This window comes from Camelus ferus, chromosome 5, assembly GCF_009834535.1.
Source record: "Camelus ferus isolate YT-003-E chromosome 5, BCGSAC_Cfer_1.0, whole genome shotgun sequence".
NCBI lineage: Eukaryota > Metazoa > Chordata > Mammalia > Artiodactyla > Camelidae > Camelus > Camelus ferus.
The window spans coordinates 21,284,259-21,311,133 of NC_045700.1; the positions used below are offsets into that span (position 1 = coordinate 21,284,259).

The window sequence follows — 26,875 nt, forward strand, 5'->3', positions numbered from 1 at the left end:
TTATTTTGTTTGTATGCATCCTCCATTCCAACATACTGAAACAGAGAAGTTTTCCAAAGCTATTTCTGTCAATCACATTTGTCAGTGAATCACCCTCGTCAGGAAAATGGTACCAACAAAAAGCAATTAGGATATTAGACATAATTTATTTTTAGTGTACCTGCACTCAGTCCTAATAATTCATGTGTTCTGTTTTTTTCTCCCTATTTATGTGAAAAAAATATTGTATTTTCCAGTGTTGTGGTAAACAAACAATTAGCCCCTTTCACTTCAAAGATGTGTAAGAGGAAGAATGAGGGAAGAAATGACTCAGAATTTAAGAGAATTGGCATACATATTTATGCAGCTACTAGCAGCAGTATCTTTCCTAAATACTGGTCTTTCTTTACTTACTTTTTTATGTCCAGCATTTATTGAAAAACCTTTGGATTTTTTTTTGTCTTCATGAATATATTCTAACAATTTTTACACCACACTATAATTATTTGCTTATACAGGAACTCTTCATTTAAATAGTTTTAACTAACAATATTATGATGACTTTAAGTTTTACAGCCACATTGGGCTAAATAGTTTTTACTATCTCAAATTTGAACGTATCACACAATTTTCTATTTTTGATGAGTACCTACCTTGTAACTGACTGGAAGGTCCTGACAATCTTGAGAACATCCACTGACTTTCTTACTCAAACACTCATTTATATGGCAGTTTCTTTCATCAGAGTCATCGCCACAGTCATCCTTATTGTCACAAAGACCTTCACTGGGAATGCACCTGCCATTTTTGCACATAAAAAATGAACTGTTGCATGACTGTTCTGGAAAAAGAAAATAAAACAAATGGAACATAAAGGGCATGCCATTGTTTTATACTACAATTGCTGAAAAGATTCACAAATATGATAACTTGTCTGTCGAAAATGATAATAAATGTATGTACATATAAAATACTGTATATTCAGTGTAATATTTTACACATAAAGAAAATCAAGGGCAAACTGTATTTCATGCTCAACACTTACTGCAAATCTAGCTTTACATTGAAAATTAACAATCAAAATAAGCATCTATAGTAAAATTAATGGAGTATTTCTGTCTTTATCTATACTGTGAAGAATGAGTTCAGAAATGTAATGATAGCTTGACATTTCCCTTAAGCCATAGGTCTCTGAGAAATTATATATCACTAAAAATTAAGAATCTGGAATAGGTAGATATCCTAAATTCTTTTTCTTCCTAGAAATATAACATTGACATTTTTAAGTCTAGGCATAAAGAAGACACTTGTGATGAATAACAGTTGTTCCAAATACAGCTATGGAAAGGAGTTCGGGTTTTGCAGCTACGCATAACCTCATCAGGTTTTGAACATTATCATACATGATAAAAGAAAGCCTATTAACATGGAAACTAGGTGAAAAAAAGTAATTGGGTTTATTCTAAAATTTACTGACTATGTATTCAATCTTTGGAATAGTTAAGGTAAAAAAAATTAGCCAAGTTTGGCTATGTATATATTTCTGTTCAAACAATATGCAATTTATTTAATTTTGCCTAAGTTTGAATAATATTGATCTCAGTAAATCTCAACATCTTTTATAATTAAATTTTCAAATAAGTCCATAAAGGGGAGTTACCTGCACAAAAAATTAAAATATTAAGAAATATTACATTTTTAAAGGGGCAGATTGATGGAGTCATCTGGTTCATTGCCTCAAATGTTCAAATTTTTGGCACAGATTTAAATTTCTAAAATTTAGCTCTAAAACAAGGTTGATTACTAGGATCTTGAACAGTATCAGTGGAAGCATCACATGCTTAATTATTTGCATTTCCTCTCATTGAATACCACATGACATGAAAAATTATAGTCACAGTTTTGCCTTTAAAAATAACAAATTTTGGAATAAGCATGGTAGTATATATTTTCTGTACCTGCACTTTTGCACTTTGGGTTTAAAGGGGCTTCATCAGAGTGGTCTGGGCAGTCAAAGTCTCCATCACACTGCCACTGAGAATTTAAAAGGCAGCGTCCATCAGCACAACTAAATTCTTCTGTGTTGCACTGTCGGTATCCTGGAGACAAAGAAACAGACGTTTGAATTCATATAACAAATATTCATTAAAACCTCATTTCATAATGTACACTAAACCTAATTAACCATGTGGGTTACCCATGCCTCTTATGCGAAATGTTTCTCGTGTCTTTCTAGGACAGTTATACTTACAAGAGATATCTGTGGTTAGGAAGTGGGATTAAGATACAGAAAACAAAGCTGGAGACAAGGCATTCTTATTGTTTCTACATGAGGAAACAAGAATGCAACACTTGAGTATGCCATTTCTGTTCCTGTATTATTTATATCCTAAGGATTTCCCTTAGAATGGAAAACAAAAATGAAAGCTGTTCAAAATTATTTTCAAGTCTAAGTTTAGGTATAGTACTAAAACATATGGATGAACTGATTCTGGGTTATAATGACCATTTTCAGAAGCTATAATGTCATGTTTATGTTTGGGAAGCAGCATTTAAAGTGTGAAGACTGCTAAAATGAGAAAAAATAAAAACCAATTTATAGAGCAATGAGCACAAAAACTACTGTGATTACCCTATATATCGATTCTTAGAGGCATTCTAAAGCTTTATTCAAATCACAGTATCAACCCATCAGTTGTTAATGTTCATACCTACTCCTGTTTGTAAGTAAAGTTCATTTGATTTTGAATATTATGAAGTTTTTGATTGGATTTTTGCCTAAGTTTGTTAACAATTAAAAAAAATCATTTCTATTATAAACTTTCTGGTAAATGTGGGCAAATATTTTACTTTTGAAGACAGAAAGTAAGATTTTTATGGTTTAAAGAATGAACAGAATTTTAATAAAAAATGATTCAATAATGGTTATTTATTTGTGATGTTTATCATATTGCATGGCAAAACTAAATAGTTCTAAAATATCCCCAGTTTCCCTAGTATTTCTGCCCTCTCCCTCCTTTTTCACTAGTTCCTCCTCTTCAGCCAATACATACGTTCAAGTCTCTCCCGGCCCAATAACAATAAAAATCCACCCACATAACTCTTAACAACACGTCTCTTCTTCCTTGTACAGCTCAATCTTGCTTTCACTTACTCACCTCCAGTTCATCATTCCTTCATTAATGTCTCATTTCTGCAACATCTACCTTCTGAAATTCCTCTTAGAACTAACATATATCAAGTGACAACTGGTACAGGTGTCTCTGACTCCAATCTGCTTCGCTTTTCTGCAGCACATGGTGCTGTTGTCCGCACTACCTCAGAGGTAGCTTCCTGACTTACTATTCATAATCCATCCTTCCAGGCTTCTTTCTAACTTTTGCTCTTGCTGTTCCTTTTTTTCCCTTATTCTTTACAAAATTTTCTCCTGTTCTTCCCTAAAATGTTACAGGGGAAGCCTTTATTTCAATCTTCAGTCTATGGTTTTCTCCTTTTCCTTTCTGTAGCGTTTGCTATTCTTAGTCACATTTTGAATATCACGCTCATGCTGATGGACACCAAGTTAATATGATGTGTCCTGATCATACTCTAGAATTCAATTTTCAAACATTCACTATATAGCTTCATGTGATTATCTGATTAACACTTCATATTCAAAATGTCCAAAATTAATTATTTGTTACATCTCTCTCTTTCCGCACCAGCAAAACTGTCCCTTAACCTCATTCCAAAGCTCATTAACAACACCACCATCCTCCAAGTCATCCAAGCTAGAAATTCTACTTTATCCTCCATCTCTAACTGTAAATGAATTCTGACCCTTTCTGCACTTGCATTCCACCATTTCTGCCCTAGTTTGAAATCATAGCGTTAATCATCAGAACTATTGCAATAACCTCCTAACAAGTTTATTTTCCCTTTATGGCACCTCTCTCCCATGGTAATCTTTCATCCACTCTGCTGAAAAATATGTTTCTAAAATATAAATTTGACCGTGACATTCCCCTGTTTCAAAATACGTGCTGCCCACTGAGAGATAAAAGAACACAAATTCTTTAACACTGTATTTCAGACTTTTTTACAATTTAGCTCCAACTTAACTTTCTAAATTCAACTTACCTCACAGAAGACTAATGGCTATTCCTTGGCCATATCAAATTACAGGTTTTTGTAAACATACATAGAATTTACTATGTGTCTGGAACTGCTCTAAGCACTTCATAAATATTAATTCCTTTAATTTTCTAAACAGCCCTGAGAGCTAAGCAGTGGTGTTACATGTTTTTTACAGATGAGGAAATTGAGGTACAGAGAAGTGAAGTAATTCTCCAAGGTTTCATAGCTAGTAACTGGCAGAGTCAGGATTTGGACCCAGGCCGTATGGCTGCAGGGTCCATGCTCTTAACCACTATGTCATGCTCTCTAGCATCTAAATATGATTTCCTCTGACTAACATTCCCTGTGTCTTTTCTTTGGTGTCTCAAGAATTTATTTTCTCTACCCTGATTTTGTATGCTGTGATTCATATTCCCACATCACAATGTATGTTATTATTCCATATATTGTATTTCTGATTTTCCTGTTTGTGTGTAATTTCTTCTAGTGGGATTCCTGGCTCATTCATCTCCATATCAACCAAATATAATGTCAAGCAGAGGAAATATATTCAATCAGATATAACTCTACTTCAGATTTACATCTTGAGTTATGATGTAGCTTTTAAAATATCACATTGAATCTATGACTTAATGGTGAAATGATCATAAAAACTGATATCCACTGATTTCAAAGAGATTCATGTCAAAGATCAAGGCTATAGATATTGTACAGAGAAGGCAAAGGAGGGAAACTAAATCTACTGTCTTTCATGGGTATATGTGAAGTTCATAGCTCTTCATTTTACATTTACTCGTGTATGCATTTAAATGTTTTATAAAAATACTAGGCTCACATAAGATTTCAATTTCAACAGGGAATTTTTAATATACTAATTTTTATCGCAAAAGTCATATATGTGTTTGTATATACATTATATAGATATGATGATTCGATAAATATATGTGGCAAGATAAATTTCATGCTGTCATGTTAAATTTTAACAAATAAATACACGTGTAAAAAGATAAAGCAAATAAAAATGTTAAGTATAGAGATTCTGTGACAGTTGCGAATTGTATTCTTGTTTTCCTCACCCCAGTGCTTGATTTGGCTATAAGACTGAACTAGCCAGCCATAAGCTGTCTTTAATGGACAAAACTTCAAAATTACTTAAAACCGAAGACATTTTTATAAACATTTGCCAGTGTGGTTCTTGATAAGGACACACTACAAGAAGCAGGCATAATTTCCAAATATGTATGTAATTGTGGTAGAGTTTAAAGAGGTTGCATGTGGTGTGCCTGTATCACTGAATTTACATGTCCTTAGTGAGATTAAGAAATATATTTATTTATTTTTGTTATTTATTCATATATTTCTTGAGTCATTTACGAGACTGTTATTCAGCTGGAGAATCTTCTCCATAGAAGGTTTAGATATACTTACCACACTGCAGTGACTCATCAGAGCCATCTCCGCAGTCATCGTCATGGTCACAAACAAACTGCTTGGGAATGCATACTTTATTACGGCACATGAAAGCATTTTCATCACACGTATTATTGGGAGCTAAGAATGACATCACAAAAAATTAAGTTAGATGCGCACCTATTTTATCTTCTCCCATGTTAGGAATTTGGGGAATGTATGTTGTTATACTCAATACACTCAATAATTCATGGTTATTTAAAACAGAAAATTTAGTTCAACATTTAATATAGCAGATGAATTTATTATTAATATACATTAATATGTGTAGTATTATATGAATATAAATATATATACTTCAAAGTTTCAGCATTAATACTTTCAACAATTCTAGAGTGACCATGAAATTTCAGGCCATTTAGCAATTTATAAGTTTGCTGAAGGATGAATTCAAAGGTTCATATGTGATTAAAAAAAATCACTCAGCTGTGATAATGTGGCTGGGTTTTTTCTCTCCTCATGCCTGTAGTAATGCTAGCAAAGTGATAAAAACCTTGCTTCTTTGTGAAAAATGGACCTGAAAAGGCCAAGTGCTAATGCTCATGATGGAAGTGAAAAGAAAATCATATGGGCTGAGAAAGTTACTGCTTTTAAAAAGAAAATAAAACTTCTGGATGACTTCAAGAGTGGGGTGTCAAAACAGGTTAAGATCTATGATGTGATGAGGCCAACCATAAGTACCACACCAAATTAGGAATATCAATCCATGAAATGGAACATCGATCCTTTTGGAATACTGATCCATGGAAGTAGTGCTCCAGCAATGGCCCTAACCAGTGGGAAAAATGGCTGATCAAAATATGCAATAAAACTTCAGCAAAAAGTCCAAAAGACAGTAACTTGTACAGAAGATGTAAGCGTTAATAGTGTATGCATAGCATCATAGAGGTTTGGTCTTTTAAATGCTTTTAATCATCTTTTCTTACATGTAAAGGATAAATGCTGTGATATGATTCAAGGTTTGGGATATTTTGAATGTTAAGAATCTGCTCTGTGATGGATGTTAACTAAGCTTATTATAGTAACCATTTTGCAGTAAGATATACGTGTATCAAATCAATATGCATACTCTAAAACTAACATAATATTGTAGGTCAATGATTCTTAATTTTTAAGTGAAAAAAATATAGAATCTTCTCTATATTATTACAGTATACTGGAAAGAGGAAAGCTTTGCCAAAAGTTGCTCTGCAACTTATAATTTTATTCTAAGAAAGCTATCTACCTCCTTGGTGCATCTGTTTCTTTATCTGTTTAATGAGGATAATAAAATCTATCTGCTAAATTTCTTGCAAGAATTAGATAAGGTATATGAAGCAGATCAGCTCATTTTAGGTACTCAATAAATTCCTCGGTGTTCTTTCAATTCTCATCTATATAACAATTATTTTTGGCAGATCCCCAAAGGCACTTCACTGAGATCCTGTGGGAATTCAATAATGTAAATAAAAGACCTACCAAAAAAACTGACATGTAAAGGGCACTTGAAAAAATTTAGATGCCTTCCAGTCTCTCCCCTTCATGTCTTAATAGGCACTTTCCTCTACCTAGAATACTTCTCTTTCTTCTCTTTATCCTCCATGAGTCAGAAAATATTATTACTTTTCCTTGAAATCCTTCTATGAGACTTCTAGGCTTTCTAACACAACATTTCTTTGCAATGACCTAGTATCTTTTCTATGCATCATTCTGACACTTAAGGTATTATAATTATTCTTTTACATGCCTATGAGCTCCCGACCTCCCCACTGCCCCCAACTACATGAAGAAAGGAAATCTCTGCTTTCAAGTCCGTAATGACTGAAATAGAGACATGAGGCTGTGAAACAAAAAGAATTATTTGAATTCAATCAAGCATAATGTATTTTCCACAAATGTATTTTCAAAAACAATGTGGAAGCCACATAGGAGCAGCATTAAAAATTGCCCATTATAATCAAAGTAAAACTCAGTTACTAATCTCTACTCTAACTTTGAACTATGTGACAGCTTATATAACTCAAGTGAATTATGCCCATTCTAATACATGAATTATTCTTTAAAACATTAAGCAACGGAGGCTTATTTGGCATTAATGCTCTCAGGTCACTTGAGTACAATTTGTTGAATTTTAACATAATTTACTTAATCGCACCCAAGTGGTTCTAAAGCGTTAATATGCCTCCCAGAGCATTTACTTGCTACAATAGCAACAGTATACAGGGACCATCTGGATCCCTGAACTGATGCATAATCCTTTATTATGTAGCCCTCAGTGGCCCCATTGACCTTTACAGACACAGATTATCAGTTTCAAGATCAAAGTGATTTATTCTGCAATAGCATGAGGTCTGTGCACATAAGCCTGCCTCAAAGTTTTCTTTTTCCTTCTCTGCTATAAATGTCCCCCAAATACACACACCCACATACATACACTATTACATCATGGCGTCAAATACAAAAGACCTGAAGACAGGTCACTGGAGAGATGACTGGCAGACTGCACTTCAACGAGCAGAGTTCACAGCACTGTTTCTGATAAATTGCTCAGCTCAACTGATCCCCTACGTGACCTTGGGACCAGGTTTCAAGTATTCAGTCTCTTCATTCTCCTGATGACGCAAAGGAATTTAATTTTTACTACTGAGTAATTCCCTGAGCATTTCCTGAGGTGACCCAGAGTTAGAAACTTAGCAAATTGTCTGGCCTCCAAAGCCGTACATCTGATCCCCCAGCTTCATTCAGCTACATCCGCACTATCTTTAGCTGACCTAAGGGTTAATATCCTATCCTCAGGACTAATAGGTGTTTACTGACCTTCCGGTCAGCAGCTACTTAGGTCACAGCAGCCATTTACAGAGTATCTGCAACAGGCATTTTAAAAGCCTTCAAGGGGAATGTGGGGTGCAGGGGGAGATGCCAATGACAAAGTGACAAACCGACCACACTCACACATACAAAACGCAGTTGCGTTATCTCAGAAATGAAATGGTAAATCCTCATACATCAAAAACAATTTTAACATAGTAATCCCCCTGTGCACGTTGGAAGCGCTCTGAACAAGCGGTCAGAGGGGTTGCTGGGCTACTGTGAGGACAACATCCCACCTGATTAATTCCGACACTACCTAAGAGTCCAGAGACTGGGAAAGCGAGGGAAAAGGTGACTCGGTGAGCGCTACAAAAGCAAAGGTCTGAGGACTCGGCAGCAACTTTCTTTCACAGACAGCCCCAAGGGAGTTCGTACCGCAGCCTGCTGTGGAGAGCTCGTCACTTCCGTTTGGACAGTCCCTTTCACCGTCACACAGCCAGTGTCGGGGCACACAGGCATGGGAGCCCTGGCAGCTGAACATATCAGCCGCACAAGTGACGGCACCTGAAACCCACAGAAAAAAATGCCATTAAGAGCCTCACAGCACGTGCGCTGGGAAAGGCCTATCATTTCCTATAGACAAGAAGGGCAGCAGAAGAAAGCCACTGACAAGGAAGAAAGTACAGTTATTTGGAATCATCAAGAAGTATCCTTCTGCTATAGACAGTTTCCTCTCAGTGCATTTCTTCCCAACAGCAAGCACTCTATTTCTTAAAGCTACACAGCAGAAAATTGTAAAAATATATATTTTCTCCTTGCAAAATGTAGCAAAGCATTGAAATGCTACAGAATTGTGAATAAACTGAGATAAAATACGAAAAGGACGGGACCTATGAGGATAAGAATAATAATTTTTATTGCTTAATATACACTAACATATTAACTCATTTAATCCTCATGGTCACCCTAAAAGGTAGAACTAGTATTAGTCTCATTTCGCAGAAAAGGAAACTGAGGCTCTGAGAAGTTGAAAAGCTTGCAGGAAATCCCAGGTTGCATAGGGAGTCGCATGTTGAGCTAAGAGTCCAAAACTCTTGATTCCTAAGCCAGTGTCATTATTGTTACTCCCCACCTTGTCTTGTTAAAAAGTAGAAATGTATGAGATTTGCAAATGTTAAGCACTATATATTAAAATAGATAAAAAATAGATTTCTTCTGTATAGTACTATATTCAATATCTTGTATTAACCCTAAATGAAAAAGAATATGAAAATGAATACATGTATATATATTCATGACTAGGACATTATGCTGTACACCAGACACTGACACATTGTAACTGACTACACTTCAATAAAAAACAAGCAAAAAGTATAAGTGTATGCATGTCCTCTTTGCTTTTACACACTTAATAAACAGAATCCACTTTTTATTTATTTGCTCTATCGATTAAATGTCCTTTTAGTTGCATGATGTTGTTTTCAAATGTATACAGGAAAAAAAGTTCATTGACTTTGATTGTAAATTTAAAGGGTCATGGGTGGTTTCTCTTTGCTTCTCCTTATACAGGCATAGGGTCATCATATAAAATTAGAAAATGATTCTTTCTCACAATATTTCCCTAGCCCCCAGTATAGTTAGATGTTATTGAATGGCTTATTTGTTTCTTTATATATAAAATATTTGCTGAGTGAATCAGTAAGACCTCCGAATCTAATTTCTCTTTAATTTCACTTTCTGGTGAACAGACGTTACCCACATAATAGATGCTAAAAACAATTTGTAAGAATCATTCAAAAAAATGTTCATACCTCCAGGAAGAAAATATGACTGCCTAGATTGATGAAAGACATTTATTTACAAACATTTAAAGCTGCTTTAATTGGATTATCAATTAGCATCTTACTTTTCAGCCACAGAGTTGTTATGAAAAGTAAATGCTTTTTAAAGCAACGTTTTCAATACGGGGGACAGCAGGGTGACACAATAGAATCCCCTGATGATCTTTTTCAACATAAACACGCCTGTCCTGACATACCCTTTAACTTGGAGGACAGGATAGCAAGTGAATGTTGAAAAGCCCGCTAGGCAATTCAGATTTACTTATTTGATTGAGGATCAGTGCTAACAGAATGAGATTGAATACGATAACAATTACTCGAAGAAATTATAAAGGAAATCTATTAAATGTTGGTTTCATTTAAATATGGATGTACTTGCTACCTATTATGTCTTTGGTGCCTTCTATAATGAAATTCTCTTCATACAAAGTTATTTTTCCATTATTCCTCCTTATTATCTACCTTTTCAAGCTTGCCATAAGAACATAAAGTATCACATTCACTATTATACTCTCAATTAATGTTTTAATTTCCATAATGTTTTTTGTTATTTAGCTAGAGATGTAGAAGATGCATTCTCTCTGCTATGGAAGTTTTGAGACATGTATAGCTCCTTGTCTACTTTCTTATTGTCACTCCAACTTATTCCCAAGGTAGGCATGATAGATATAGCATTGATATGACTGCCGAGAAATTTAAATCCATATGACCTTGCAGAAGACTAGGGTCTGGGTTTCACTCTAAAGTGAGGGGTGAGGGGCATGACCATATAACTACTAAGATACCTCAAGCTATAAAATGGCATGAGGCTCTTTGCAGCTAATTTTCTGACTCCTTTGGTGGTGGTTCCACAGATTCTGTGTCAAGAGTTTGGTCAAAACATTATGGTCGACTGGAAAGAAAATGGGCCGAAGAAAAATTTCATGTCTTCCTTGCATAGTCACCACTGTTGTCTGGAGACATGCTGCCTTCCTCAGGGAAATGAACCCCAAGGGAGAAGGAAGACAGACTGAAGGAATTCTATCAGATCCACTTTAAGTAGCTATTCAGATATTGCATGTGATGGGTAATAGTTACCATCCAATTTAGTAAGTATTTCAATGAATTCTGGTCCTATCTCTGTCATCACTGATTCACTGCGTGACCCTAAGCAAACTTACTAGCCTCCGTGACTTTTTCCTTCCTCATCTATCACATGACGGGCGTGAACTGGACTATGATTTTCAAAACTAAAGCTTCAGATCCCAAGTCAGAATCACTATGCACTTATGAGGAAAAAATATGTCTACAGCCTACATTGGAATGTTTGGAGGTGCGAATTAAGAATCTACATTCTCAACAAACCTCTGAGAAGGATCTTTGTACACTGAAGGCTAAACACCACTGGGATAAATTATTTATAAAGTTCCTTTCCAGTCCTAAAATACTAAGTTCAGTTCATCAACTGATGGTCTAGAGCAGTAATTTTTATGTGACAACAGCTTGGTAGTCGGTACATAAATTGCAGCCTTGATTAAGTTAATTAGGGTGTTTTGACGACAGGTAAACATGCCCATTACCATTAAAACCTTTTAAAAAAAATTCATCAGGATACTGATAGACATTTGCATAACAATGACAGTCTGGAAAATAAGGGAAGAGAACAGGAGAAACAAAACAAAAAAGAATGAGAGTAAATTCATTTATATAGTACACATTGGCCATGTTAGATGATCATAATAATTCCATAAAGTAGATGTTTTGTGCCCACTTAAAAGGTAAGGAATTTGAGGAACAAGGAATAAAATGGACCTGCTCATGACCACATAGTTGGAAAATGCACATGCGAGAGAATTCAACTTCTGGGACTTCAGAGACATTACCACTTCTGTTATACCGTGTCCACTCAAAAAGAATAGCCGTATCAGTGGAGCCACTTAGTGTAGAATTAAACAAAGGGTCAAAACCAAGATGCTTTTAGAGATTGAAAACATGCTCGACCCGCTATAAGTAGGTAATCCTTTGGTTAAAATTCAGTAAATATTTACAAGCAAAGAGAAGAAAATTAGTTAAAATAGACTGGCCAGTCACCTAATTAATTACTGATTTCTTTTTCTTTCTAGAGCTTTCTGATAGCAATCTTTCTATCTTTATCTGTGGTATAATGACATGGTTTCAGCTGTGTAAATAAAACATAGTTTTCAGATGGCTTAATATAGGAAAATAAATTGCCTGCTTTCTGAGGCTATCTCCAATTTTATATTATTTATGGAGAACTTCGGTTTAGTATGAACATTATAAATCTTATTTACCTGTTTCCATGATAGTGGCCTAAATTGCAAGCCACAACTCCTGAACATTTTTAAAAGGTGTTAAATATGCTTAACCTTATATGTGAACCTGATTCTATGACTCAGGTCCTTTTCTCTCTAAAATAAGGATAACAGCTATGAAACTGGGCTGATATAATGAGTAGACAATCTAGAGCTATAGGTACAAACACACATGTGGAAACATCAGATAGATAAATAAAAAGACAGACAGACATATAAATAAAACAGAATGCTTGGTCAATAATAACACATTTAGAGTGATTAGGTTGTTTCCTTCTATCTCTTAAAACTTCATTTAATCATCCAATTTAAATGATTTGTTATATTCTGTAATTAATTAAAAGCAATTACATTGGCTTTGTAGTAGACATATGGTTGTAAATATAGACATTTGACACTATACCTCTAACCCTATAAAGCTGAATTTTAATGTACATTTTAAAGTCATATACAATAGCCTCCTTCCTTACTTCCCATTTAAAACAATTCACTAATAAAGATCACTACAATACACACATACACACACGTGCACACACACAACATGTGTGGCTTATGGCAATTTAAATCAGTATAACACAATTGGGGGTCAACTTAGCGAGACTTATCAAGAGCAATGAAAAAATGTTCAATCATTTGATCCCAGTAATCTCAATCATTGAGATCTATTCGAAAGAAGTCACTGAAGACGAGAAATACAACTTGCTAATAGATTCACTGTGTTAACATTCAGGAAAAAAATCCTAAAACTATAATAACAAGTATATATATGTGTACATATATATGTATACATGTATATATAAACAGAGGACTAATAGGTTGTCGTGAAAATAATAATAGTTACATTGAAATGTATGTACATATTAAACTTTAGTTTAACAAGGTAGAAAACAGTTTTTTCTGTGTGCTCTAATGGCAGAGCGTAAGTATCACACACCTAAAAATTGAATGAGAACCGAAAAGAAACAGCTCACCACAAATGCTATCGCTTTCATCTAATCCATCTCCACAATCGTCCTCTCCATCACAAATCCAGTGTTTAGATATACATTTTTGGGCCGAACAGGCAAATTGGTTCCAAGAACAAGAAGAATCTAGAAAACAAACAAGAATGCTTGTTTTAGGTGCAGAAGAGAAAAAAAATAAATCATTTAAGACCATCTTAGGAAAGATGGTGATGACAGTGAGAAAGTTCTTTTTCTTTGCTAAAACCCACCATCCCAAAATAAAACAAGCAAAATTCCTCTTTAAAATTTTATAAAATTTTGACAGCAGCTTGCTTGAGTTATCCAGGTGATAACAACATCGTTCCTTCAACATAATCGCACAGTGTTTGACTCTGAACTAGTCACTAAGCTCTTCACTCTTCCTAAATATATTCCTTTGGCATTTGCTTGTCATTTTTTAAAAACATATGGTATACAGATATAAAATAAATATTCCACACATGAGGTAGTTATTTCTAATTTTTAACCTACTTTTGAATAAGTGAAAAAAAAATTATACCCTAGGCAAGGTCAAATATGTTGAACTCACCACCACATACATTTGATTTTAAAGATGAGGTGACTAAGGGGGTTTTAGGTTGACGACAAGCCACCAGTTTCGTACCTATACATACTTGACAGTTTGATGTTTTTGTTTCTCTCCCTTGGGAACACTTAACATTCAAATTCATTGGCAGGCTGGCTGGTATTTTGTTAGCAAATTATGCATTTATAATAATGCACTCCATTTATTTCCAAAGTTTGTGATAGTCCTCCCCTCTTAGCATGTTTATCATCAGCAAACAACCAAAAAATAAAATCTTAGTAATTACTGTGTTAAAAAAAAACTACTATAAAAATAAAAATTTGATTTTGATCTTATAAACTATTTAAAAACGCATCTTTATTTAAAATATTTACTGAGATGACATGTAAAAAGAGAAGCACTGAGAAAAAACTGAAGCCTGGAAAAAATAAAATTAAAGAAGATACAACCATAAAAATCAACAGAAAATATTTGTTAAGTTCTCTGCTAATCTTGTTCAGAATCTGGCTCTAATGTAATGATATATAGCATTTTAATCAAACAAAATGCACCTTCATACTTCATGATGACATTTAGTTTTTGAGGAGTTTGACATTTCATAGACAATCCATTTTTAATCTTTTTTTTCTACTGTTGTCTATTCACCAGTGTATACTATTTACGTTAAATGATAATAGTGAATATATATATTTTTTGGCCTTGAAATCACAAAATCCATATGTTTTATAAAATGAATTTTAAAAATGCTTTCTTACCTTGCCAAGTGAAATGAAATGTACACACATAAATTAGGAGGTGGGTGGTGATGGATGAAGAGTTTGAAGAAATGCAAATTTAAGTATATTATTTAAAGCTATACATGTAGTTAGTATGTATATTTCAGATAATAATACAACAGTCAGTAACAGGTAGGGAGAGTGTAAGGGGCTGTGTGAGCTAAATCCTTATTTTTCAGAGCAGAAAGTAAATATATTAGCATCTAAAGTTAATAAGTCAGGCAATGAAGGTATATTATTTAGATTGAAGGAAGTAACCACTAACAAAAACAGAGAAAAGGCTGTACAGGAGATTGCTATTCTCCGTTACAACTTCTTCTGTTCTATTTTAATTTTTGCCATTCTATGTTATTTAATAGACATGAAAAATGATGTTAAAATCAATTAGCAATATTTCGTATAAAATCCCTAGGTGCGATAATATCAGCATATAAATAATAATATGGTTTATAAAAGTAAAGCCGGATATAATGTCTCACCACAGTGGAATTCATCAAGTCCATCCTCACAATCTTTCTGACCATCACATATCCAGGTATTCAGAATGCATCTTCCACTAGGACAACCAAAATAATTTTCCTCACATTTGTGTTTGTTTTGAACTGTGACAAAATATAGAATACAATGTCAAATAATTTAAATTAATCTTAGACTTCTGCAATATAGCTAAATAACAAAACAGTAATACTCCTAGAACTGGAAGAGATAATAACAAGAAAAGTTAAACACAAAAGAGTTGAGTTGTTCTTTACAGAATGTCCAGGACATGAAAATCAAGGAAAAACTAAAAACTAGCACAGACCAGAAGAGACCAGGGAGACATGATTACCAAATTCCAATCTAGGATTGGCTCCTGGATCAGAAAGATGGTACTAATAGAAAAACTATTTAAATCCAAATAATGTGGAGTTTAGTTAATAAAAATAAAATAAAACAACTGAGATGACTAATAAAATGAGTAAGCCTAAGGCCAAAGAGTCATTTCAGGTGAAAAATATTGTTAATTCCATACCCATAAAACTAAATGACACTATAAAATCACTAGTAGATCTCTGCTCAGAAAGGGTAAACTTGGTGTTCCACTTGGTGAGTACGTATGCTTTCACAAAATTTAGGTAGTTTCTATTTTAAGGAAGAAAAACAAGTTGCAATAGAATCTCTAAAATCACTATACATCTTACAAAAATATCATGAGAATAAAAAGTATCTGTATATAAAATTATTTTGCACTACATATTTTATAGATTGTAGAGAGTTATTATAACCTCCAAGAGTACATACAAAATACTAGATTTTTCTCTTTATTGGGTATCATTAGTCCCCTCACACATTTAGGTGTACATAGACTTAGGGTGACTGGCTCACAGTCAATCAGCAGGTAAATCTAAGAGTACACACGTCAATCACATTAGAGTGATGCATTATAACTATTTTAAGATAACACAAATCACCTCCATTGTATTTTTTAAATGCCAACTTTGTAGATCTAATTACAGGTGAAAATTACTTTATGAGGGAATTCACCATTAACCCCAAAAGTCTTGATTGTGCTGTATGTCTTACTTTTTCTTAGGATATTGCCCAGACACAACCTAAGATATTTAGACTGAACTTTTACTGGCTTCCTGCCTGTCTGTCCACCTGTTTCATACGTCTACACGAATGCCCCTCTCCTTCTTCCCCAATGTAATCACAATTCTCTATTAATGTTGAAAGTTAACTTCAAAATAACTTATTAATCCTAGAAATACATAAATGACAGAAAAACTAAAAAGTATATTTATAAGTTTAATGAACATCTGTTTATGCCACGTGCAAAATAATTAAAAAATTAATTACAGCCTAAATGAGACGAAGAATTGTTGTAGAAAAAACACTGGAATAAGAATCTAAACACGCAGTTTTCATGAGTCTAAAACAATGTTTCTAAATTAGTTTAATGTTTTATATAATGAAGACTAAAGTTTAAAAAAAAAAGATGTGGAAGAGTTGCAGTGAGTCATAGCTAAGTGCCTCCAGAGACGTTTTCCAGTTCCTCCCAGGATACAACAAGACTTCTCACACCCAGAAGGAATATCAGAGTTTTACATGGTGATGAGCAGGAGAAAAAAAAAAAAAAGAATCTGCTATTGCCCAATTAATTGATAAATTATGTACCATTAAGAATATCAATTCTTTATAGTAGATCCTCTGTGTATGTGTGTGTGTGGGGGGTAAGTGTGTGGGTGTACACTGGTGGATGGAATACCCACAAATATGATTTATTAAAATATTTCAGAGAATTACTACATGTCAACTAACCATGGAAAAAGTGAGCGTAGTAACAGGGTCAGGAGAGGGAAACAGCAGTTTAAGACACATGTAATAGTGTCTTACATAGCATATCGACTTCAAGCTATAGCAATTTAACAGCTTTCTTTCTGGTATTATTATATATTTTTAAGCTTGTTTCCTCAAATAGTTAAAAGAAACAGGGTCATGACCTTCTCATGGAAGACATTCTCCTGAGAAAGAAGATGACACTTTTCAGTGCTTGTGTAGAAAAGATGGCTAATAGTCAGATACAAATATGCCAGTCTGACCAGGATCCAGTAATTGTTACTGCCCACACTACTGTGCCAAAGGATTGTGCAAACTGCATCAAACAGCCTGACTTATGACAATACAAGCCGCATAACATAAATAAAGCCAGTGGTAAGAAACAGTCTCCCTGCCTTCAGTCTATGGGTAGTTTTCTCTCAGTGTGCACTAATTCTGTAAAAACTTCATAGATCACACATGTTAAGACTTAATCACCAACTTTAAAAGGATGAACGATGAACTGAACATGAAAAAGGAAACTGATCCAAATGCAGAACAGATTTCTCAAGTATCATTTTGTAACTCACTACAAAATATCAAGTGACATGTTTAGAACAGGATGATTGTTTTTTAATTTAGTCTACAATATTTACGTTTTAATTTTAGTCACTGAGTATCAGGAATAAATAAAAATTAATAAGTTAGTAAGTTTATTCTATAAAACCAGCCCTGAAGTCTTCCAGGCAAAGATCATTTTTCTTTTTAGCATTACCTGGGCATTTTAATTCATCTGAATAGTCTCCACAGTCGTTAGATCCATCACATATCCAGGTTGGCAGAACACACAGTGAGGTAGAGTTACATCTTATGAACCCTGTGGTTTTCACTCCAAGTTTATAGAAATATGTACAGTCTGTATTATCTATAAGGAGGTAAACAGAAAAATGAAAAACCACCTCATCTGCAAAGATTATGAGCCTTCTATGTAGGTCATAGAAACAAGAAAAGTTAACCTCATTTGAAGAAGTAAATATGCAATTATCCTACACACCAGGGGTTAATTACATGTCAGCTCTGGACAAGGTTCAGTGAAGAGTTGGACACTGTTCAATGTGATGCCAAAGGTGCACAGGCGTGAACAAACAAAAGGTAATGGAATATCTTACTGCAGTTCTTTTCATCTGAAGCATCCGCACAGTCTATGTTCTGGTTGCATCGTGCTGATCTTGGAATGCACGTCCCATCTGCACAGCGGAACTCAACGGCGGCACAGGTTGAAACTAGACAAACAGGTAAATAAATAAATGGACAGATGAGACAGAAAATGACTTCCTACTTTACCATTTTGAGTACTTTAATTCTTATAATTTTGTTTGGTTTTGTTTTATTAACTCAGGGAAGTCAAACTTGACCTGTGGCCTTCACCCTCAAGCTTGGGTTAGATGCTTCATACATCTCCCTCTGTCACATGGTTCTTTCCTATGTTGTGGTACTTATAATTCTGCATTGCAATTGCCTTTTTATGTATCTCCCGCCCCCATTAAATTGTAAGCTCCAGAAAGCAAGGATGTGCTTTGTTTTTCATAATACCAGTCCAGCACTAAGCTACCAAAGAAAAAAATTAAATTTTGCTGAAAATTCTCTTTCCTTCCAGCTTCAAACATACAAAGTTATGATGCTAAGCAAGTGCCTGTGTACAGAGAAATCCCAATTTGTTTGCTAAGAAGGGGTGGAACATTCCCCACTATGATAAAAAGAGACAGACAGACAGAAAGACAGTGACAGAGACTGAAAGGGAGAAACCACTGGAAGCACTTGCCTTATTACTCTAAGAGGGAATAACAGTTCAGCATTGCTAGAAAATCATCATGCTATGTTACCCTCCTTTACATGGCCATACCACTAACATTTGGCATAGGAAATATGGATGCCTCCTGCCAAGAAACCTGTAAATGTCATATGACTTGTCTCTGTTGTTGGAAAGTATGGCTTTCCAATTCCCTGCTATGCTTAGATGAAAATCAGTTTCAATATGTGACTGTCATTATATATACTTTGTAAAAAATAGCCTATTCTTAATCATACATTCCTTTTTACTTTGCTTACACATTCATTACCATATAATGGTTTCCAGCAATATGTTGTGAACAGGTGCATGGCATGCTTTGTGTGTTTGATTAACTTAGGTGAGATTTTTATTCCAAATTCAAATTTCCACAGGTTGATTATGTTAATGTACAACCTGAAGGGCTTTTTGATTATGCCACTTTTACTAGTGTTGATATTTCAAAGAGCCTATTTAATTATAAATATAAATTATATCAATTGTAAATGGTTAAAATGCTATCTTTATGCAAATTTTACTCAAGGGTGTGTATGTCATTTGTATTTCATAATGCACTGCTTTTATTATATTTAATTGTATCTTGCAATTGTATCCTTCTTTGTGTTTAAATGATGATTAGAATAAATGTTTTATTTACAATTTGCAATTATAATTGCTTCCCTGTTTCCGTCATTAAAAATAACATCTTATCATGTGAAACAGATAATGCTATTATGAGTAGAAACAAATACACTGTTTCAAACAGGAAAAAAACAGACATTTTTCTTTTATGTCTAAAAAGGTAAAGTTTCTTCCATAGTCCTTTCTATTACATTTCACATTCAGTATTTTTCAATGGAAACAATAAATGGAACATGTAACATAGAAAATAACCATGAGCAGCATATACATTTTGTTTCTGACCCTGCTGTCCATCAGGAGTCTCCTGTTAAGAGGTTGTGTTCCAAAAGGCTCCTTACAATCCCTTTATTTAGAAGACAAAATTCATTTCTCTGTGAAAGAATATTCTAGATAGTGGTAATATTCCTGAAGTAGTCTATTAAGATTTATCTCATAATGCACTTGAAGTTTCATCTAATACTTGCACTTAGAGTTCAGGATGCCAGAAAGATCCCAATGGAACAATCCCAACCCATCCCACCATCTCCACCTCCCTCCAACTTCCACGGAGAATCTTCTGTGTATGTGGCAGGGAGTCCATTTGAGTAGGTACTGGTGGCAGACAGAGTGAAGAGGCAAATTATGACATGGAGATGGCATCTTAAGAGGACTGGAGATTCAGGGATTTGACAGTAATGGAGTTTCAAATACAGTATTGGAGGCTCTCAGGTGGAAGTAAGAGTAAAGCATGGCTTATGAGAAGAGTGGAAATGTGGAACTGGTAGAACACAGTCTTGGATGGAATTCTAGGAAGAGGAAAAAAAGAAAAAAGAAAGAAAGGAACTCTAAATGAAAGGAAACTAACTTTTAAGTTGAGAAGAGTGGTTAGAAAATAGTATTTAAGAGAAAGGCATGGGGGGAAAATGAAGGAGAGGGTCAGGAGAACTAGTGAGAGGGTGAAATATTTTTTCTCCCATTTCTTTCTCTCATCTTTCCAATCAAAAAGAGAGCTAGTCAATTTTGGTGAGGAGGGCAGGACAGCCTGTCAAAGTGTGTGAGCTGTGCAAACGGGAATTAATCTTATCTCCACAGATTCTATGACTTGAGAAAGAGTTTGGGAACCACCAGAGGGTTAAGTAGGGTGAAAAGTGACCATGAAACTGGACATATTATGTGGCTACACAATTCCGCAAACAACAGGAGCAAGGTGGTTGTGGGGATTAACATCTCCAGCATTTGCCGACAAGGAAGGAGAGTCCTGGGATGGGAGAAATCCCTGGGGATACAGAGAACGTCACTTAATATGTATAAGCAAACGCTGCTTCTGCCAGAACCTCTTCCTCTCCTGTTCCCTCAACTATATTCCTTTCTCATGTTGTTTTGGTCAATCAAGTATCAACATTTCTTTCACCCTCAGGGTGATTCTTGAGGGAGAAAGATGACAGTATCTCTAATTTGTCAAGTTAATATGAAAGCTTTCTGACAATTTTTCTTCAGGCTAAAAGTCCTGAAAAAAGGAGAAGAGAAAATAATGTAGTCCAAATAAAGGCAAACCAAGAGAAAAATACTAGACTTTTCCCTTCAGATAGTCCGAAAGAAAAAGTCTACAAAAAGTGAGTGCAAATGTATGCCAGCCACACTGGGAATAGCAATGAGACACAAAGGAAGATCTGACAGGGTTGTGGATCACAAGTAGTAGAAAGAGGGAAAGGAAAACCGTTCTTTCCTTCATATACTTTAACTGTCCTATTTCATCTGCTTCTGCTTCTCTATGTCAGTTAAAATATTTAATGAGATAGGAAACATCTAAAATCGATTAGTCTTTCTGTAGTTCTTACGAAGTTTCTTATAAATAACCTAAGTCAGTGTGTTCTTTTCCAATTCCCCTACCCAGCCTGTAGCAAAGGGAAGCTGACAAGGAAAAACTATATTAAATTTGCTGTCATATCTTTTCTGTTTACCTTCAAACCACATCTTTTATTTAATTTACTGCTTAGGCTCTAGGGTATGCAAACCCAGAAGGAATGATGATTTCCTGCCCAGGCAAGCTTTTTTTTTTTTTTTTTTGCCTTTAGCTTGTTGTTTGTCGAATCTTCAAAGTTTTGCTATGAATCTGGTAAAAAAAACCAACACCAGTTTCCTCTCCTTTAGGTCACCTCAAAAGTACTTAGCTCTCCAGTCCACCTGAAGGCATTCAGGTGGCCCAAGGGTGTTCATGTACTTCTCAAAGGGAGTATATTTATCTCAACAGGGAGAAAAGGAAGAGGATCACGCACTCCCCACAAATCTCTTCACTCAAACTCTGACACAACCAGAAGAGAAATACAGAATGACAAACTTTCTGAACATCTCCTCAGATCCCCAGCAGACAGCTTGATGTCTGAAGCTCTCAGTCGCGAAAGGGATAGCTACAAAGGGGTAGTGGTGAAAGATTAATGAGGATTTGGGGTTTTGCTTTGCTTCCAAAGGAGAAGAAACCAAAAATACCTCCTTCAAATATGCATTTCCACTCTGTAAATACATTCACCGCCTTGTGGAATGGAAACATAGTAATGTTAACTACTGTTAACGTCTAACTTAAACAAACAAAAGTGTAACAGTATTTCAAATAATTTACAGACGCTGCCGTTGTACTCTCCATAGTCTATCAAAATCTCTGTATTTACTGACATTTTTTATTGTAGTGATTTAAATTTTGTTGTATTTTACTTTATTTACACTAAAAAGTAGTATGTGGTTTTTGTGTGTTTGTTTGTTTGTTTGTTTATTTATTTATTTATTTATTTATTTATTTATTATTTATTTATTTATTTAACGTGTGTGTGTGTGCACGCGCGCACGCGTGTGCGCACGTGTGTGTATAACGAAGCGCTGCATCCCCACGTTGCACTGACGAAAGCAACAGAGAAGCAATGACTAGGAGACAAGGCTTGGAGAAAGAACTCTTTTTGCACTCTTTCTGAGCCCCTACATGTTCCTTGTCTTTCATTTATCTTTTAGGTGCTGTAAGCGTCCATGGGTTTGATGGATACACGTCTGAATGAATGCTTTATAAGAACCTGGCTTATGGAAAAAGGACCCAGGTAAGTCTTTACCCTATGGCATGAAAGGTGCCCTAGAAGGATACCATGTGAACAAATATAATATGAGAGAGAAATCAAATCTAAAAGATGCAACTATAATAAGTAATCTTCCACCGAAAAAGCTACACATTTGTTTATCCTAAAGGAGCTAGTCCATTTATATAAATTTTTAAATACACAATATAATTTATGCTGAGTTTCCATAAGCATTTGTAGTTTCAAATGTCCTACATTATACAGGAAGAACTTCAAGGCACAAGGTTTTGTTGTCATTGTTTCTTTAGATATCCAATTGTCATAATTTTTACACTATTATTGTCACAAAAGTATGGACAAAAACTTGATTCTCAAATGCAGTAGTTCTGATCCCAAGTATATGGTTGAGATGTTTATAACACAGAAATCAAGGGTTTAGATTTGAAAAGGGGAAATAACATTTTGAGTTATTCTTACTGTTTTTTAGTAGCTGATACTGATATCATTAGGCAGAAAAAACCTGTATTTCTATATTTCTGGAAGACTTACTGCTTCACTCAGCCACATAAGAATTTAATAAACACCTACCATGTACTAGGTACTATATTTCATAAACCCAAACACACTAATTTATTTCCTCCTTTTCAAAGAAAAATTATTTTCTAAGAAAACCCACAGTAACTTACTAATTTGCCATGGTTCCTTTTATGAATTTTGTTTCAAAATCTACTTTCTGTATTTATTATACAGTTCCTTCACATTCCACCTTGATATTTTACTTTTATCCTGGCTTAATGTCTCCAATATATTCTCCTTTCCTGCTTGCAAATAACTGATAGAGCACACCCATTTTTTGGTCTCCTTCCAGCTTCCTGGATGCTTATCCATTTCACTCCACTTACTCCCAGTTTCTTACTACATTTTTATCATTTCTAATCTTTTATAGATAATATGAAATAATAGTTGAATAATTTGCACATGTACTTGGCTCTTCCTAAACTGCAGTGTCAACTTTAGATGGTGAGCTATTCAAGTGTTTGGCCAAGGTCAAAGAGTCTAAGACGACAGAGTAACTTAATCCTATTCCAGCTGCAGAATAATTCCTACACATTCTGCCCTCTTCCTCACCTTTTTTAGCCTTCTCGTTACAGCCGTACTTCACACATACTTCCTTTACCGTTATTTAAAAAAATAATCTGCATTAACTGTGTTTACTCTTTCACCATTCATATTCTGTTTTCATCTAATGTGATCTGACTTTTCCTTTCCATTCCACTGAACCGACTCTCTTGAAGGTAACCAAGAGATTATCTTCTGTTTGCCAATCACAATGGACACTCCAGTCTATGCCTGCCCTCCCGCCTTCTCTGCAACACTTTACAATGCTAACTTATCTTTTCTTGAAAAATAATTTATTATGAAGATCTTTTTATTAATCCCATGGTCTAATTTTCCTTTTATATTCACGTCTTTATTTTTTAATTACATGTCATTCTGATGCATTCCCCTAAAATGGCTACTACTCTGTCCATCCTTTGAGCTTTGTCTTATGAAGAAGTCCAAAACCAGTTCTTCTGGTCTAAATCTACTGCCTGAGCTCCAGATCTATATTTGTCTATATATCTTTCCAACAGTTCCCTCTGAAGGTCTACAGGTGCTCCAACCTCAGAATGTGGACTATTCTCATTATCTTATCCCCATCTCACATGAACAAAAGGCACACAAAAATAAATTTAAAAATTAATGAAAACTAATAATATTTTAGGGGGGAGGGTATAGCGCAAATGGTAGAGTGCATACTTAGCATGCACACGGTCCTGGGTTCAATCCCCAGTATCTCCATTTGAAAAATCAAATATATAAATAAATACACTTAATTACCTTCCCCCTGCAACAATTTAAAAAAAAATTAATGAAAACAAATAATATTTTAAAAGCAGGAAAACACACACACACATCTCTATTCCCATGCTTCCTCTGTGTTTATTACCCAGAAGACCTGCTATGCTACCTTTTAAAATGCTGCGGTATCTGTCCCTCTTCTCTTTATTCTTAGCTTTAGCTGCTGTAATAGTCTCCTGTTTTGTCCTTCTGATCTAAGTATTACAGTTTTCATTCTAAAAATCATGGGTTTTTTTTTCACTTTCTGGTGACTATAAGATAAAATTCATGCTCCTTAACATGGCAGCAAAAAAACCCCTTCATGTCCTAGTTCCTTCCTCTAACCTGCCTCATTTCTTTTCACCACTTCCAGTATGCAATCTGGCTCCAACCATCACAAATTACTTGCAGTTTTCAATTTTTGGTCCTTCTACTTGGAATTCTCTTCTGTTTTGATCATTTCACCTTATTCATACTTTAAGACCTAGCTTAAATTGAATCCAGTCCACGAAACTTTTCAGGATACTTCTAAGCCGAAAAAAAAAAAAAAAAAAAAAGCTCTTAATAGTGCAATTGTAGTACCTTATATCCATCACCATGTGTTTAAATGACTGTCTTTCACTTAGAATTTAAACTTCCCTGAGGGCAAGCACATGACAGAAATCTTATGTCTTTGTCTTTAATGAATTTTACTCAGTAAGGTGTGTTCAATGCATGGAAAGATTTTTAAATGGAAATTGGTTTGGAAAGATCTTTTGGGTCCAGATTTTAGGAGCCTTAAATATTAGACTAAAAACTTACCACTTATTCTGCAAACCTCAGGTCTCCATTAGTGATTTTTTATCAGGGAAGTGTTTTTAAAAAGTAAATGCTTACATAGCATTTACTAATATTGACATACTTATTTAACTCTTGCCTCTTTTCTTATAGTTTAAGAAACTGAGGCGCAGAACATTAAGTACCTTATCCAAAGTCACACAGTTAGTACTGGGGCTGGCGTTCTATCTCAGGTAGTCTGGTGCTGAGCTGACCCAGTAGTCGCTGTGGTAAAATGTTACAGAGTGTTAGCATGACTGAAAATTCAGGTTTATTGGAAAGAGTAGAAACAGGGAGACCAATTAAAGGGCTACTCTTAATTCAGGCTCAAAGTAGATTGAAAGGGAGTATATTTCAAAGAATTGGAAGATTTGTTGATGATTGAACACGTGGGTGATAAAACACGATGGAAGGAGGAATTAAGGACAGTACTAAGGTTTCCTGTCTAATAAGTAGGAAAATGAGGAGATCATATGTAGGAGAGAGAATTACAGAATGAAGGGGAACATTTTGGAACAGTAAAATTCAATATGACACATTCTACTAGAAATGCCCCATAAACAGGGAGGTTGAACTGAACAGGTAAGAAATGACGTGAATTTTAAAGTGAGCAAAGAAATAGAAACCAGAAATAGAGAATACACTTATAATTTTCATTTGACTCTAGTAACCGTCCTCCAACAGTATTTACCAAAGCATGGTCCACAGATGTTAGTAGGTGTTGTGTATCAAAAGGGTGAAACCCTAGTGCTCTCAGGAACACACTTTGGGACCATTTGGGAAACAGCATAATTCTATCCCTTGGCTGACACAACACGTGTTTACCTTTGCAGTCTAATTCATCAGAGCTGTCTCCGCAGTCGTTCTCACCATCACATAACTTGCCGTGAGGAACACAGCGACGGTTGTAGCAGGGCTTGAAACCTCTTCGACAGCTTCTATTTTCTTACATAGAAAAGTGAAAACACCTACTTGGAGGTCTTATAGAAATATTTTTACAAAAAGAAGATGACAGATGAGATCTCATTCGCAATAACTGGATTGTGGATCTACAGAACAAGTGCTCTGTGGCCAAAGCTCTGGATTAGAACATCTATGTGTTGTCAAGTAGCTCATTCAGTAAAAAGCCTTTTTGACTGCTTTAATTTCAGTGATTCATACTTGGAGATCTCATCAAATTACACCCACATTATTGTTTTTGGCATTTCGGCAGGGCAGCACAGAAATAAACATGTATCACATATTTAATTCTGAAGAAATGAATCTCCACCTCAAAAGTAGTAAAGACTCCTCAACCTCGATTTCCCATCTCCTCTGCATCCTACAAGGATTTTATAACAAGAAAAAAAAGTGTCAAAACATGTATTCCTGGATCAATGAATCCAAGAGTCACCTATTTATCTGTAAATTTCTCTTTAAAATTATCTAAAAATGTCTACCATAGTTTTCTAAGCAGAAGAACAATTATCTTCTGAATTCTACTTTCCCTAATGAGAGTCTCCTGACATTTCCTGATTTGGGGCAGAAGGTACCACTCACAATAATAATAGCTGTCATT

At 34.9% G+C, this 26,875-nt stretch overlaps 1 protein-coding gene across 2 annotated transcripts in view; it reads right to left on the bottom strand.

Annotated features, from left to right (window-relative positions):
- The window catches only part of LRP1B (LDL receptor related protein 1B), a 1,593,459-nt gene that overhangs the window by 220,751 nt on the left and 1,345,833 nt on the right, over window positions 1–26,875 (bottom strand). For both annotated transcript variants that reach the window (XM_032479383.1, XM_032479382.1), the window contains exons 47-55: window positions 26,143–26,262; window positions 18,282–18,395; window positions 17,888–18,037; window positions 15,294–15,416; window positions 13,480–13,599; window positions 8,791–8,919; window positions 5,524–5,646; window positions 1,938–2,078; window positions 633–820 (exon numbers count right to left, since the gene is read on the bottom strand). In XM_032479383.1, coding sequence (XP_032335274.1) covers window positions 633–820; window positions 1,938–2,078; window positions 5,524–5,646; window positions 8,791–8,919; window positions 13,480–13,599; window positions 15,294–15,416; window positions 17,888–18,037; window positions 18,282–18,395; window positions 26,143–26,262 — 1,208 coding nt within the window. The remainder of the gene's footprint in view (window positions 1–632; window positions 821–1,937; window positions 2,079–5,523; window positions 5,647–8,790; window positions 8,920–13,479; window positions 13,600–15,293; window positions 15,417–17,887; window positions 18,038–18,281; window positions 18,396–26,142; window positions 26,263–26,875) is intronic.